Source organism: Bos indicus, chromosome 5 (genome assembly GCF_029378745.1).
Source record: "Bos indicus isolate NIAB-ARS_2022 breed Sahiwal x Tharparkar chromosome 5, NIAB-ARS_B.indTharparkar_mat_pri_1.0, whole genome shotgun sequence".
Classification (NCBI taxonomy): domain Eukaryota; kingdom Metazoa; phylum Chordata; class Mammalia; order Artiodactyla; family Bovidae; genus Bos; species Bos indicus.
Genome location: NC_091764.1, coordinates 110,861,604 through 110,877,075, shown reverse-complemented (window position 1 = coordinate 110,877,075; position 15,472 = coordinate 110,861,604). Strand labels below are relative to the sequence as shown.

General features: G+C 47.9%; 1 protein-coding gene across 6 annotated transcripts in view; it reads right to left on the bottom strand.

The window, feature by feature from the left end:
* Positions 1–15,472, bottom strand: part of GTPBP1 (GTP binding protein 1) — a 26,214-nt gene extending 10,742 nt beyond the window's left edge. For 5 of the 6 annotated variants that reach the window (XR_011566846.1, XR_011566845.1, XM_070790418.1 and 2 more), the window contains exons 1-6: positions 15,255–15,472; positions 12,561–12,672; positions 6,200–6,380; positions 5,292–5,640; positions 2,327–2,450; positions 1,411–1,525 (exon numbers count right to left, since the gene is read on the bottom strand). Coding sequence is in view for 4 of the 6 variants with exons in the window: in XM_070790418.1 (XP_070646519.1) it covers positions 1,411–1,525; positions 2,327–2,450; positions 5,292–5,640; positions 6,200–6,380; positions 12,561–12,672; positions 15,255–15,446 (1,073 nt within the window). In the remaining 2 variants the exon portion in view is untranslated. Of the gene's footprint in view, positions 1–1,410; positions 1,526–2,326; positions 2,451–5,291; positions 5,641–6,199; positions 6,381–12,249; positions 12,316–12,560; positions 12,673–15,254 lie in introns of those variants that run through there. The other variant, XM_019961820.2, reaches the window with a different exon arrangement.

The window sequence follows — 15,472 nt, the reverse complement described above, 5'->3', positions numbered from 1 at the left end:
TCACTCTAATCCGCCTGCCTGGACTCCTTCCCTCTTATCCAACTACTAAATCCTCTCATCAGGAAACTGTATTCAGTATGAATAGCCCATCTCTAATGCCGCCTCCTTCCAGAGAATCCTTCCCAGATGGGTACCCTTGACTCCCTCTGAGTTTTCAGAAAACTTTAAAAAAAAAACAAACACTGAAATATAGTAGTTGATTTACAGTGCTAAATTTTTATGTAAAGTGACTCAGTTATACACATACATATATATTCAATATAATATATTCTTTTCTATATTCTTTTCCATTATGGTTTGTCATAGGATACTGAATATGCTACACAGTAGAACCTTGCTACTTATCCATTCTATATATAATAGTTTCCTGCCTATCTGCTATCCATGGTTAATCAAACTTCTCAAGATCAGGAATTACACGTTTGCTACATCTAGAATAAGGACTGTACAGAACCGGCACTCAACAAAATGAATGAACTGAAATGGGGCCAACTGAAGCGTACCCCCTCTGCTGGCCAACTGGTGGTACTAAAGACAGAGGTAGGGCAGAGAGAAAGGCCAAAATGTCGGGCTGCTCTGGGTCCTGGAGCAAACAGCCCCAAGACTACGGGAGAAGAAGCGGAGTCAACAAAATTTACTACTACCAAGAGACTATCTTTGACCAGTAGCCAACCACCCTGAAGACAAGGACTGTGCCCAAGTCAACTCTGAGTCCTCAATGCCTAAATGAAAAGCCCAGCACAGAACAAACATCCAATAAATATTTATGGAATCAAGGAATTCCCTGGCAGTCAACCACCTTCACTGCTGGCCTGGGTTCAATTGTGGTCAGGGAACTAAGAGCCCAAAAGTCATCCAGCACGGCCAAAAATATATATATATTTATAGAATCAAAGGACATGCTAATGAGTAAATGCCAAAACTCATCTGTGATTAGAGAGCTTTTGAGGAACAACAGTATAAAAAAAATTAGGGACTTCCCTGGTGGTCCAGTGGCTAAGACTCTGCACTCCCAATACAGGGGGCCTGGGTTTGATCTCTGGTCAGGAAACTAGATCCGGAATGCCGCAACTAAGACCCAGTGCAGCCAAATAAATAAAATATATTTATTTTAAAAGTCAACAGAAACAGTTATAAAAATGGCTGTGTATCTATCAAACACCAGCCACGCGCAGTGCTAAGTGCTTTACATACATCATTGCCAACACTTACAAGAGCCCTATGAAGAAGATAACATCCATTTCACAGATAAGGACACTGAAGTCTCAGCTAGTACTCCAACTTCAGTGAGGCCAGCACCTCACAATCTGGGTCACCTCATACAGCCCCTGAGCAACACCGCTGCGAGCAGAATCATCTATTTCAACCAATCTCTGTGCCTGTGCCCAAGTGACTGCTCCCCACCATTACCTCTCAGAGCTGAAGTTGGAGGCTGTAACAATCACATCATCCTTGCTCTGCACCAGCACAGGGATCTTCCGGCAGCCTGGTGACTTCAGCAGGCGCTGCAACAGCTTCAGGGTTTCTTAAAGGGTGAAATGGAACAAAATTAGGGGGACACAGCCTTCTCTTTGGCCAGGCTTCCAAGGCAAGACAGGTCCACTCATTATTGACTCAGCAGGAGACAGACAGACACACAGTGTTAAATGCCATAATGCCTGGAGAAGAGAAGGAGGGCCAAAACTGGGTGAATGCTTGCCAGAGTAGGAGGAGACTGATGGGGAGTGTGTGCTCAGGCCACAGGTCTGAAACCTGTCAGGTTTCTCCAGAGTCTCTAGAAGACTCACATCCTATACGCAAGTGACTTGGGGGTCCATGAGAAGGACAGTGTTGTTCCTAGAATGCTCTGTTTCCTGGGAAAAAATTCATCTGACAAGAGGATCTCTGGATGTTTAGACACCTGCAGAAGCCCTTACGAGGCCCTCCAGAAAGATCATTCTCTCCCACCATCTATAGCCTAGTCTTTCAACTTTGTTTTGAAGCCTTTGGTTGCAAAAGACCATCAGACTCTGCCCAAATGTCTCCATATATGCCCAGCTTAGATGGAAAAACCCAACTCCCTCTGCCTAGAACCATCTGAAAAGAGATGCCAGATTAGGGCCTTCAAGGATCCTGCATTTTTAACCAGAAGGAACAATGAGCAGGAGGTAACTCCAGGCTGTGCTCAGACCAAGAGCCAAACAGGGAGGAAGCAGAAGTCTCTGGGCTGGTGGACATTCAGGCCAAGGTCTATGCCCAGTACAAGGAAGCAGAAGATCCCAGGCTGCAGACCACCAAGGAGCCACCGTGGGTGACTGTGCCACAGACTGCTGCCGCCAGCACTTACCTTGTAGGATGTTGGCAGGACACATGTCAATCTTGGTGACCACCACAAACACAGGCACGTTGAGGGCCAACGCCAAGCCCAGGTGCTCCTTGGTCATCCCTACGATGCCAGCGTTGCTGCCCACCTGCCCCAACACAGAAAGGACTATCAGGACAAGGGGCACAGAGAGTGCTGCTGGTGGGCACAGGGGCGCAAAGAAGCCTGAGGGAAGAGAGCACTCTCATCTTTGAGGCCACTATCAGAACAGAACACAGGGGCCGCAAGTCTTCGGCCAGAAACCAAACAGCTGTAGCTGAAAGCTGGGCTGGGCACAGACCGCTTTAACCTCCCATATAACAAGATGGCCTGTCAAAATCTGAGGAGACTTGGAGGCAATAAAAAAGAAGACAAACTCAGTCTGGGAAAAGAACTGTCCAGAGTCATCAAAGTGGATTCAGTTTAACATCCCTGGCCCCCAGTTACCCTATCTATAAAATGGGAGGAGAATAATATTCACTTTAAAGGGTTCACTTGAGGTTTAAATAACCAAACATGTTTTAAAGGGCCACACAGAACTAGCAGGAATTAGGTCTTCAGGCAAGAGCCACTGTTACTACTGTTATCATTCCTTCCTGTAACAATAAACATTTCCAAGTATCATAAAGGCCAGTTACATGAATTAATGCACATGCACAAGTGTGCCTGCAAAAGAAAGAGGAAATTCCTCTCCACTGATATGGGGGTACTCTCTAAGATATGTTTGAAGGGGAGAAAAGCAAGGTGGTATAAGAGTGGTGATTAGATCACTGTTTGAAAAAAAGCAGCTGTAAGACATCCCAGGGAACATCTGAGATAATGTAAACACTTTTAGACTAGATACTGTATGATATTAGTGCACTCTTGTTCATCTTCTTGGGTGTAAAAACAGTAGCAGACTGTGCGCTCAAGTATTTTAGGACCTGTGAGAGGCATTTGGGGTGAAGAGTCACAATGTCTATAATATAATCTACTTTCAATACACACACACTTGCTGGTATGATTACGAAATATCTCTAGAGGATGTATAAGAAACTGGCTGTACTGGTTGCCTACGGAGAAAACGGAACAGAGGCAGGAGAGAGACTTCTCACTCTAAAGTGGAAAGCCTCTAAAGTCCTTAGGTACCTTTTAATTTTTATACCATATGCATGTATTACTCACTAAAACAAAATAAGGTTAAAATTGCCATGACATATTTATACAGGCCTTCATACATTCCAGAGTGTTTTCAAGCGATGCTCTCACTGGTCATCACAGTTCCCAGGGGAGCTATCACCCCACCAACACAGATGGCCCACACATGTTCCCTCTGACTACACCACGACCTCTCTACCATCTTCCTCCTAAATCTTCCCATCCCTCCCACCACCTTTCCTAACCTACCCAGACCTGCTTCTCTTCTTCCAAGAGGGATATGAGAAAGCTCTCTCTCTGCTATCTCTGTATTTTCAAGGTTTTTTTTTTTTTTGAAATTGACTGCCATGAAACAATAATCAAGTATTTCATTGTTTTCTACAGAGATTTTTAGTATTTAGCTCCTGACCTAAAAGTTAAATAATTTATAACATCTCATCTGGGGTGAAGACATGTCCATTGATCACTGTAGCCATGTGGGAGACCCAGGTTTGATTCCCGGGTTGGGGAGATTCCCTGGAGAAGGAAATGGCAACCCACTCCGGTATTCCTGTCCAGAAAATCCCACGGACAGAGGAGGCTGCAGGGCTATAGCCCATAGGGTCGCAAAGTGACTGACACTAGCTAACTGTAGCTCAGTTAGAAAAACGCTCATTTTAAACTGATTTCTATACCCTTAATTTTAATCCAACAACTGCCCCAAATACACTCTACGCTCTTCCTCTAAAACCCCTTCGGGAAGAGCAGCTTTCCTTGGCCAGTCAAGGTTGGTAAGGGTCCTCTGCAACGTCCAAAGACACAGGAGATGAACCACACTGAGATCCTAAGAACCTTGGGCAGAGAGCTGACGAGTGTTCACACATATGCTCTGCCTCTCTTTGCTCTCCAGGCTGGAGAGAATTTGCCCGAGAACCTGTTCGTTGGGCAACTTGATCAAGTTTGTGCTGAACAGATGCTTTCATTTACTATACTTATTAATACAGGCAGCTGGAGGGACTGGGAAATGGGGAAGGGCTTTGAGAAGGATTTGCCAAAGGAAAACCAGCTTGCTTGCACTCTGTGAAAGCTTTGAAGTCGTGACCAAGGCTGTGGGCCTCACAGACTCCTACTCTCTGGCCAGGAAGATCCAAGAGACCCAACTGCAGGATTCACAACGTGATCCAGCCCAGAAGCCTCTGCTCCCTTCCCTCTTCAGTTTATCCACGTGGTGAGGTGCTGAAAAGTCTATTCCCACCAGACTGTGAGCTCTATGGGTGCTCAGGACAGCCTGTTCACGGCTCTATTTTCGGGCCTGGCACAGTGCCAGGCACACAGAAGCCTCTCAACAAGTAGCTGTGAGAGGCGGACACCAGTCCCAGGCTCAGAAGAGACCGCCTTCTAGCCCCTCAGTGGCTGTCCGTGCTCTCGCCTCCACTTCGTCCCCAGGCTGCCCCATCTCTGAGGGTGCTGCCCAATATCACCTCAAAAATAGCCCGACCCCAGGAGGAAACACCTTTCAGAGGTGTTTCCTTTCAGAAGGTAGTAAGAAACGCCCCGGGAGAACCCTCCTCTACACCTCTCTGAAAAACAAGAGAGGTCTGCAGATGGCACCTTGGTTTCTCTTCGAGGATCTCTTCCTGGCCTGACCTAGCAGAAAGATCAAGGTACACCCTTGAGAAGACCGGGCACCCTTGCAACACTTGTCATTCTTATCCGGTTTCAAGGCCCTAAACCAAAAGGCTCCTGCCTCAGAACAATTGTAAACACTTGTATACCACCATATCCCAGGATCCGAGCCGAAGCCCCCCGCCCTCCTCAGCAGCACCTCACTTACCATGAGCATGCAGAAGTCAGGCAAATGGCCGGTCATGCCAAAGACAGTGGTCTTCAGGTACTTCTCATGGCCGGCCAAGTCGATGAAGGTAATCACCTTAGTGGATTTCTCACAGATCTTTGTCCACTCCAGGCTGCCGCCGTGGCTGTCTGGCTTGTTTACCACATTTCCTTCACTGTCAAAGCCCAGAATGTCGTTGCCCACGCTGCTGGTGCGACCCGACTCAATCTCATGTTTGTGGCGGAAGAGTTTCTGGCGGGCAAAGCCTCGCCCATTGTCCAGCTCCCCGTGTGTCAGGACCCCCAGAAGCGTGCTTTTGCCAGCATCCACGTTGCCCACAACTGCTACCCTGCGTGTACACAAACCCATACATTTGTGTGAGAGTTGGTGGGTGAGTGAGAGTTGGTAGGTGAGTGAAGTGAACTCCAGCAACTGGACCTGTAGGGACGGGCTCACCCCTGAGCCTCTCCAGTTCTCTGCTCCTTTGAGTCATGGGTGAGCACGTTGGGAATGCTCTTGGAGCTGTACCCAGGGACTAAAATGTTACTTAGGAGGAACTGAGCTCCCCGACAAGAGCCCTAAAGCCAAGAGGGGCACATGATGCTCTCCTCCATGACCCTGGTTTCTAGCCTCCCAGGCTGAGGGGAGAGCAAGTACCCCCACAAAGTGGCCACAGAACGCAGGGCTGGCCTCCCTCCCACTCTTTCCAAATGGGAGGATTTAAAGATGAAAAAGTATGGAAACATAGAATGGAGCTATTGATGTCACTGGACACTCTTTCCAGGCCTCAGGAAGCAAAAGGACGAAGTGAGTGTGCCCAGTGTCAAAGGCTCAATCACCATTCTCTATGGTGCCCGGGACCCCAAGGTCATGCTGCAGGGGACCTGGAACTGTTCAGGGCCCCTCACCTGACTTCCAGGAAGTCATTGTCTCCTACTCGTTTTCGGACCAGGTAATCGCGCACACGGCCCCCGGCCTCTTGCCGCTCCCGCAGGAGGATGACATCAGCCTCTATCTGCTCTGCCATGCTCTTCACGGTGGCGTAGGAGGCCTCCATGTCAGCTTCACTCAGCCCGTACTCAGTCCCATCTGGTGACAAGAGTCCACACGTCAGCTGCCACCAAGTCAGCCAGTTAACCACCCGTCACCAGGGCCCCACTCTGGGCACTGCAGAACATGGCTCTCTACCTGACACTTCTGACACTCGGGCACGTGTGGAGTTCATAAGTAACAGGGCTTCCCCATTAAGCAGGGCAGTCATTAATTCCTTCAATGGTAATCAGGGAGACTCTCCCAGGTTTCATGCCAAGTCTCATGCTGGGTACTGGGAATACAGGTGCCCTTGGCGGGTTCACAGCCCAGTGGGAGAGACAGGAAATTAATTAATTGCCATACTGCTTGAGTGCTGTACTATACAACAGTACAAAGAGAATGTAAAGCATGAGCAACTAGCATTGCCTAGGGAAGCTGAACACAGCTTTGCAGGGTGCCGACTTCAAGCTGGGACTCCGAACATGAAAAACGGGCCTGCAGAGAAAGGAGGGAAAACATGATAAGCAGCAGAGCAAAGCGTGGAGCCCGGCAGATCATGGCACATTCAGGGACCGAGAAGCAGCTTGGTGTGCTGGGGAGCAGGATGTCAAGTGGCAGGAGACCATGTGACAGGTGGAAATGGTCAGGCAGGTGAACATCACACAGCAGCAACACACACATATACCAGGGAGGGAAGCCTCGGTGGTTACATGGGGGAGTAACATGATCAGATCGCCGTGGGACAGAAAGATCTCTTGAGCAGCAATGTAAAGTGTGTGCTGGCAAGCAAGAGACCAGAAACGGGGAGCCAAGTTTAGGAAGGAATTCTAATAATACAGTCAAGAGATAACAAGGACAGGAGACAAAGGAAAATGGGGAGAGAATTTACGAACGGCTTTAGGGACAGATTTTTCACGGAGGTGGCTCAGGTGAAACGTCCAGCAAGGAGCTGGAAAAACTGAGTCTGAGCTTAGGATGAGGGAGGAAGGACCAATCAACCGGTAATTTATGGAGTGCCTACTGTCTGACAATCTGGTCAGGTGCTTCCCACATGGAGTCACACTTAATTCCCACAGTAGCTGCCTCCGCTTTCCTCCAGCCTGTCTCCCCGAGAGCACCCCTGCTCCTTCCCTGGGCTCACCTGCAGCATATGCCCCACCTCTTTTCTTTTCTGCCTCCCAAGACCCTGCAGCTGCTCTCATCTGCTTCCACGTCTCCCCTTACAAACAAGTTCAAGCCATTCCTAAACTAAAGGAGACCAACCTCTCCTCCTGTGCCCCAGCAAATGTACCGTGCTGCCATCCCCGCCAGAGGACACTTGGTGACTGTACCTCCTCACCACCTACTCACTGATCTGATGCCTCTGGGAAAAAACTGGCTTTCAAGTCAGCAGACGCCTTCTACCCCCTCATCCAAAGTCTTTTCCTCAAGCCTGCAGAGTCAACGCCACTGGCCACCGTCCCTGTTGACTGAAGCACCTCACTCCCACTCTGCTTGCCTATAACCCGAACTCTGTTTTTCTTTTTATTTATTTACTTTCGCCATGCCTTGCCACATGTGGGATTAGTTTCCCAACCAGGGATCGAACCAGTGCCCCCTGCACTGGTAGCTCGAAGCCTTGACCACTAGAGCACCAGGGAAGTCCCCCAGATTCTCCTGCTTCACCTCCCACCCTCTGGTTTCTCCTTCTGTCTCCTCTCCTGGCTCTTCCTGCTCCTGCCCCTAGATGCCAGCCTTTTTCAGTAGTTGGTCAGTGGCCCTCTTCTCTATCCTTGAACATTCCCCTCAACTATCTGGATATTCTATGGCTTCCACTGTCATTTGAAAACTACAAAAAACATTCATAACTAGTCCTCTTCCCAGAGCTCTATCCACTCCCTTTTTAAACAACAGCACAAAAACTAACAGCATTAACAAAGCATTTCAGTCCTCCCTGTAGCCCTATGAGTTAGATACTACTGTTCCCATTTAGTATTGGGGTACACGGAACCCAGAGGTCTCAGAGCTGGGAGGGAGCAGAGGGGCCATGGGTCTTCTGATTCCACACCTAGAGCCTGTTCCTTTGGCAAGGGCTCCCCTTAATGCCAGACCAGTTCCTCCTCCTGCCTTCCCTGTTTCTGATGACACCACTATCCTTCCAGTCACCCAAGATTAATACTCATCACTCTAGTCCTGCCAAGTCTAGCTTTCCTTGTTCCTGCTCTCCTTTCTTTGCCAGTCCAATGTCACCAGCCTGATTCAGGCCCTTATTCACCTGAATCATCACAAGATCCCTAACTGGTCTTAACAAATCCCATCTGTTTCCTCCAACCCATCCTGCATAGATGCACAAGCTCGAGTTCCTAAACAATGCACAGCGCTGACATTGTCACTTTCAAGTCAAAACCTTGGAAGGGCTCCCCAGGTCCAGCAGCGTCCAGTTCTAATTCCTTAGAGGTGTCCATCTAAGGAATTAGAACTACTCCACCCCTTCCCCATCCTCCCCTCCTATATTCTGTTCCAGTGCAGATGGCCCAGTCACCATCCCCCATGTTTTCTGCACTCTGCCAGCTCTACACCTTTGCTCATGTATTTCCTACCCTGGAAAGCCAATCAGCACATTTCCACTTGTCAAAAGCCTACCCATTCTGCTCCCTTATGAAATTTACCACGAATAGTGTTTTGGATGTGTCTTCACCCACTATACACAAGCATCTCGAGGATAAGGACCGTATCTCAAATATCCCTGGACACTCCATGAGGGGTGCCTTTCCTATACCAAGTCCGCAAATGTCTGCAAAATGCTAAAACAAATGAGCAAAGAGTGAGCAGTTGGGTCAAGGAGCTTCTAAATGCATGGCCAACTGAGCTCTGGAAATCTTCTGGATTAGAGAAGGGATTGGAACTGTTCCTGAGAGAAGGCTGGCTGCCTTGCCATTCTGGCCAGACCCCCTTTTCTGTTTCTGTTACATTGAAAAGCAATGCTTTCAGGTTCTATCTCACACCAGGGGGCAATCAATAGCGTCACCTATCCATCCAGGGCTCCCAGTATTCTGTGACTGAAAATACCCCCAGTCACATCAGCCTTCTCCAGCATGTCCTCACTTGGTAGGAGTGGGAAAAAAAGCCAAGGAGAAAAGTCAGAGGTCCAATCACTAAGGGCCACATATTAAGCCTCGTGGGAAGCGAGTCAGATTTCAGTCCTGCTTCCTGACTCACCCTCCTGCTCAACATGCAGTAGGGGGTCCCCATACTTTTAGGATACAAGTCTAAACGCTTTGGTGTGGCATTCAAAGACTCTCAGAGCTGGGCCCTGACTACCGGTCCAGTGTCCCTTCCTGACACTCCCAATCTCACCCTCATTCCCACTTTACTGAATCACCTCTGATCCACCAAAAACTCCACAATCACAATGCCCCCATGCCTCTGTGCTTGTGGCTTTCTAGGCTCACTGACTACTGCCTCCACTCACCTAGGAAACTCCTACTCATTCTTTAGAATTCACTCATCGGGCACCTCCTCCTTCAGAAAGACTTTTAAGCCTTCTCTGACCCTGCCACAAACTTATAATACTCCTCCCACATTTCCTGAACTTTTAATGCAGTACTTAGTTCTTAGAAAGTCATGATTTAATATTTGAGGAATGAACAAGGTTCTTTTTGAAAGAGATCTCATGGTAAATCAATTATAACCTGGAACCTTTAAAAAGTGACTAACTACTAATACTAACTAAGCATTTATATAGTGCTTACTATATGCCAAGTGTTAATCCTCACCACGATACCACGGGCTAGATTCTATTATTATCTCCATTTTAAGGCAAGGGAAAGAACCCGTAAGGCAAACTCAGACCTGCCAGGTTCCAGAACCTGACCTAACTACAGAACTTGAACTAACTAATCACGGTGCCTCCTTTTAATATCAGTCTTAAGAATGTATATTTAAAGAGCACAATCCTCCACCCTGCTTAGAATTTTTTAATAACCTAATTTATCTATACAGATTTCTCTGAGGCGGGGGTGGCGGTGGGGGTGATGGTACCATTAGCCCCATTTTACAGATGAAGGAAGCGGTCAACAGAGGGGAAGCCCCAAATACACAGGAAGTCAGTGCTGGAGCTGACCCCTGGGGCTTTGCATCTCCTTCAGTCTTCCATTTGAAGTTGAACTTGTTTAACTAGTTGCAATCTTTTTCTGCCTCTAAAGAATTCCAGCAGGAAGGAGTCACTATGAATCTAATAGTATCCAATTGGTAGATGCCAAGATAATGCTTTGGTGTGTAAGATACATGTTAATGAATGTTTGTTCTTATGCTTTGCCATGGGAGGGTTAATTAACTGTGAGCCATCAAGGTCTGGTAAAGTTCACTAAGAGTTCATATTAAAGAATAAGGGAGCAGTGGGGGCTTTACAGGGCTTCCCTGGTGGCTCCAACCGTAAAGAATCCGCCTGCAATGCAGGAGCTGCTGCTGCTGCTAAGTCGATTCAGTTGTGTCCGACTCTGTGCGACCCAGTGGACGGCAGCCCACCAGGCTCCCCCGTCCCTGGGATTCTCCAGGCAAGAACACTGGAGTGGGTTGCCATTTCCTTCTCCGGATTCAATCCCTGGGTTGGGAAGATCCTCTGGAGTAGGGAATGGCCTCCCACTCCAGTATTCTGGCCTGGAGAATTTGATGGACAGAGGAGCCTGGCTGGCTAGGGTTCATGGGTCGCAGAGTCGAACTCAACTCAGCTTTAAGAATCTGCATCTTCAACAAACAGTCCCAAGACTTGTCAGAATTGACCTAGATGTGGTTTTCTTCAATTTTATACGTTTGAAGTGATCTTTGAGTGGTTCATCCTATTACAGCAGGCCAGATGTGACACAAAGGCTTTTCAAAAGGCTACCAATGAACCCCTAGTCACCAAATGGAATGGCTTTTTCTGAACCTAACTCTCCCTGCTGTCTCTGTAACACTTGACAATGCTGACCATCTCTCTCTCTCGACATGAACCTCCTGCTTGGCCTATCTCTCTCACCATGCCTTCTTTAAAGTGATAAGACCTGAAACTGGGGAGGTGGCAGCAAAGACAGAAAGGAAAGGATAAACATGAGAAACATTTCAAAGGAAAGCAGAGCAGTATTGGGAGATCAAACTCTTCTTCCTTGCGTCAATTTTGCAGCATTTCTAAATGCTGTTTTCTACTGAAGTTAATTATGTATATGCCATCTTTCCTTCTCAGGACAGAGGACAGATTATAAGTATCCAGTGTTTTGCAACAGTATCAAGACCTTAGAAGGATACTTAATAGATATTTGTCAAACAGTTCAAAACTGATTTTGAGATTTCTACCATCTTAGACTCACACTGTAGAAGAATTATTACCTGTCTTTATAAAAAGCTACATTCAGTGAAGAGAACTAGTCCTTTAATGATGCATGGAGGCCTACTTAAAACTTGCAAAGACCACAGACAAGATCTAGTACAGGCTAAACTGATAACTGTTAAACAAGCCCAGCTGCCATTTTAGCAAAGATAATGTCTAAATGAAGGTAAGAGTAAGCAGGCTTTGCATTGGGAGTATAAACTAGGAATGACCGGGGGTGGGAAGCCCAGGATATAATCTGGGATTCTGTCAGGGGGATGGCCTTCCTCTAAAACAATGGGCCCCTAAAGTGGAATAAGAGGGCTAGAGGGCAATAACAAGTCTCTTCCAGAATGGCAACAAGCCTACGTATGTGATAGGATCTCACAGCTATTCCCACTGACTGGTCAGTGTGGACCAGGGCAAGGCAGCCTTGCTGAAGAGAGAATTCTGGATGTCCTTTTCTTGCTGACATCAAGAAGTATCACAGAGGTTCTCTGCTAAGCAGGCAACAAGCAGCAATGGGACTGGTAAATCAGACTTGGAGGGGAAGACCTAGAACTACCTAGGGAAGACTTAATTCTAAACCTAATTGTGACTTACTCCATTATCTCAGACAAGAAGTTTCCTTGCTCTGTGCTTCATCACACCTTATGCAAATGCAGGGTACTGGAAGCAGAAACGAAGCTTCTGTAAAATCTCTTGGAAAGTGAATCTTTAAAGTCAAGCACATTAGGACCACTAAGGTGGGAATTAACATTATCACGTTGTACTTTCACATTCTCCCAAACAGTTCTGCAGACACTAAAGAATCACTGCAACTGAGACACACGAACAGGAAAAGTTGATAAAAGAGGGAAAATGTGCTCTAAATAATGTTTTTAAAAATAAAGTGAAAGGAAAACTATGCTCACCTGATCCCTGCCCAATGACATATATGGTCTCTCCGCATCCCTCGTCCATCCTCTCCCACATTTGCCGAAGTAGGCTGTCATACTGCTCTGATGTAGGGCTCACTAGAACCAGCTAGAAGAGAAACCAACAGCCTTAGGACCACACTTACTAGAAGAGCACCACAGCCAAAGCAGATCAAAGACCCTGACTGAACCCCACTGCGCCCTGACCTAAACTAGCTTCGCAGCCCCCTCATGGCCTCTTTGCCTCTCTTCAAATAGCCTTTGAGCTCAAGGCCTTATGAGTTTGTTCGAACCCCAACCCACAGAAAAGAGGGTGTGAGCAGCCTGCCTCCTGCTGCTTAACACAAGGGGCAGGAGCCACAGGGACTGACAATGTGGCACTGTAGCCAGAAATTAATGAGCAGTGTTTTACACCTACATGCCAAGGTCTTCTACCTGCAGCTTGCAACTCACAGGACAGGGATCTCATATACTGCCATGCTCTCCATCCAAGGCCAATGGTTCCTATAACAACATAAGAATTCTGTTCCATCTTGCCTTGGCTATCTTGATTATTTAGGAATCGGCAAAAACTGCTGCAAGATTTATCTTTATCAACAAAACACCCTTACCTCTAAGATGGGTATCAACACCATCATTTTGTGAATTTCTGCCAATAACATTAAAATATCAACCATTTATTTGGGGAGGCTGTTTACCAACAGGCATGTCAAATTCCATTCTCAAACTGTCATATGTGACCTTGGACAAAGAACTTAACCTCTGAGTCTCAGTTTTTTTAGTCTACAAAATGGAGATACTATTACCTACCTCCTAGGGCCACTGTAAAGACCAAATAAGATAACATGTAAAGCATCCACTCCACAGCTCAATAAGTGGTAATTACAGATTTCCCCACCCAGTCATTCCTAAATGAAACTAGATACCGCAATTCACTAATTCTCTCTCTCTTTGGAAGCTCTCAGAGTCTTATGTCCATCCCCACATTTAACTATGGCAAGTATATACACTTACAGCTTCTAACCTTTCCCTCAGGAATCAGTCTATTTAACCCATCTCTTCTCTCTCATCACATCAGTTTTTTTCAATATCATCAGTATTAATTTACATAGCATCTTTAAAATAATGAGAAAGACTTCCTCAGCTTCATGACGAAGACACACCTCCCTACCCTGGAACATTAAATAAGTTGGTCAGGAAATAAATCTGTTTGCAACTCTGCTGGGCCATTTCCCACTGTTTTCAGGCTTCTTCAGCACCTTGGCCATGAACTGACATCTAGTTCATCTGCTTCCGAGTCAAGTGCGTCTCTTACAATTTCCTGAGTTGACTCATCAGAGCCTGTACTTTGAACCTAGGTGCTGGGTCTTCTGCATTGTGTCCCATTGCCTCATACACTTCCCCTGATCATCCTCTCTTTGAACCTGGCCGGCAGCCTCATTATGGCAGTAGAGGCACCAGAGAGGACCCTGTGCTAAGCTGGAGTGCTGGCTTTTAAGCGCTCAGTGGAGACTAGAGGGAGAGAGCGGTTGGTTTCAAGAAAGTTCTCTCCAGTTTAGATCAAGTTTCACGAAGTTTTGTCACCACAGACTAAAAAATCACAAATGTTTTCAAAACTCATTAAACATCTCTATTGTAAGTATCCAACAACAGGTAGGAGGTGAGATGGGTGTGCTCTCTTGCATCAGCTGCTATTTAATCTGCACAGAGAATCATCAGTTCCTTCAATTCCCTTCAAACATTTACTGAGTAGTAAGTAACCGGCAGTGTAGTAGATTTCTTACATACGTTTCTCATTTTTACTACGTATTTGTACTAAAAAAAGATGATGAAGCTGGAGAACTGAGAGGTTAAGACACTTTCCCAAGGTCACAGAGCCTTTTTAACTGGCAGGGCAGCAAAGGGAACCCAGCCTAGTCCGACTCCCAACCTAGCATTCTTTCCTTTAGCAACGTTAGGAACCTTCAAAACGCCAGTCCCAAATTATACTTAATTATTTATCCCCGCCCCCACCAGCGCCAAGCAGAAGGTTGAGCCCTTAAAATCCTGCCCACCTTCGCAAAAGCTCAGAAAACACGATCTAAAACGTCCTTCATTATTCCAGTCATACAAGATAAGGTTCCATTCCCAGAAGACGAAACTATGGGTCATGCCCATCTTTCACTTTTGTTTTGGGTGGATTTCTAAAGGAGACATTCTTGATTGAGTGACTACTTAATATTGCCTTTCTCCACACCAGGAAGAGCCGCAGCTGCCTCCCGGCTCCCCCTTCGACTACCTGATCCTCCCGCGCTCGCCCTGCCAGAGCCACCTTCGACCCTCGGCTGCCGTGGACAGTCCACGGAGAGAGTCCCTCTCGATGTCCCGGGGAGGCGGCACCGCGTGGGGACCGCCACTGCGCGGGCAGCTGCCGGCGTCGGGCGCCCGCGTTCCACGTGGCGGAGCCGAGGGGTTGTGATCTCGGCGGGAGCCGGACGGCGGGGAGGCCGGGTGGGCGCCACCAGAGAAGGACTGCGGTGCCCGCGGGCAGCCGGAGCCGCCCCTAGCCCGGGAGCCCGCCGCGCGTCCCGCACTTACAGGTGGGCGGGCTTGGCCCCTCCCGCCCCCGCCGTCGCCCCAGAGACGGCTCGGCCCACCGCCCGGTTCCCCCTCAGTGCCCTGTCCCCTCAGCCGCCGGCGCCCGGGGCCTACCTTGCTGGTGAGGTCCAGCTCCGGTTCGCCGTTGAGCGCCTCGCCGTCCTCGCTGCAGTCCGAGTCGAAGCCCCCGTGGAGCCGGGCGGCAGCCGCAGCGGCTCTGGCCGCCCCCGGAGAGCTGGGCTCGGGGGCGAACATAGAGGCCGGGACCGGCGACTCCATCGGGGAGCGACTCCGCTCCGCCGCCATCTTTAATAACTTAGGCTAATTCGTAG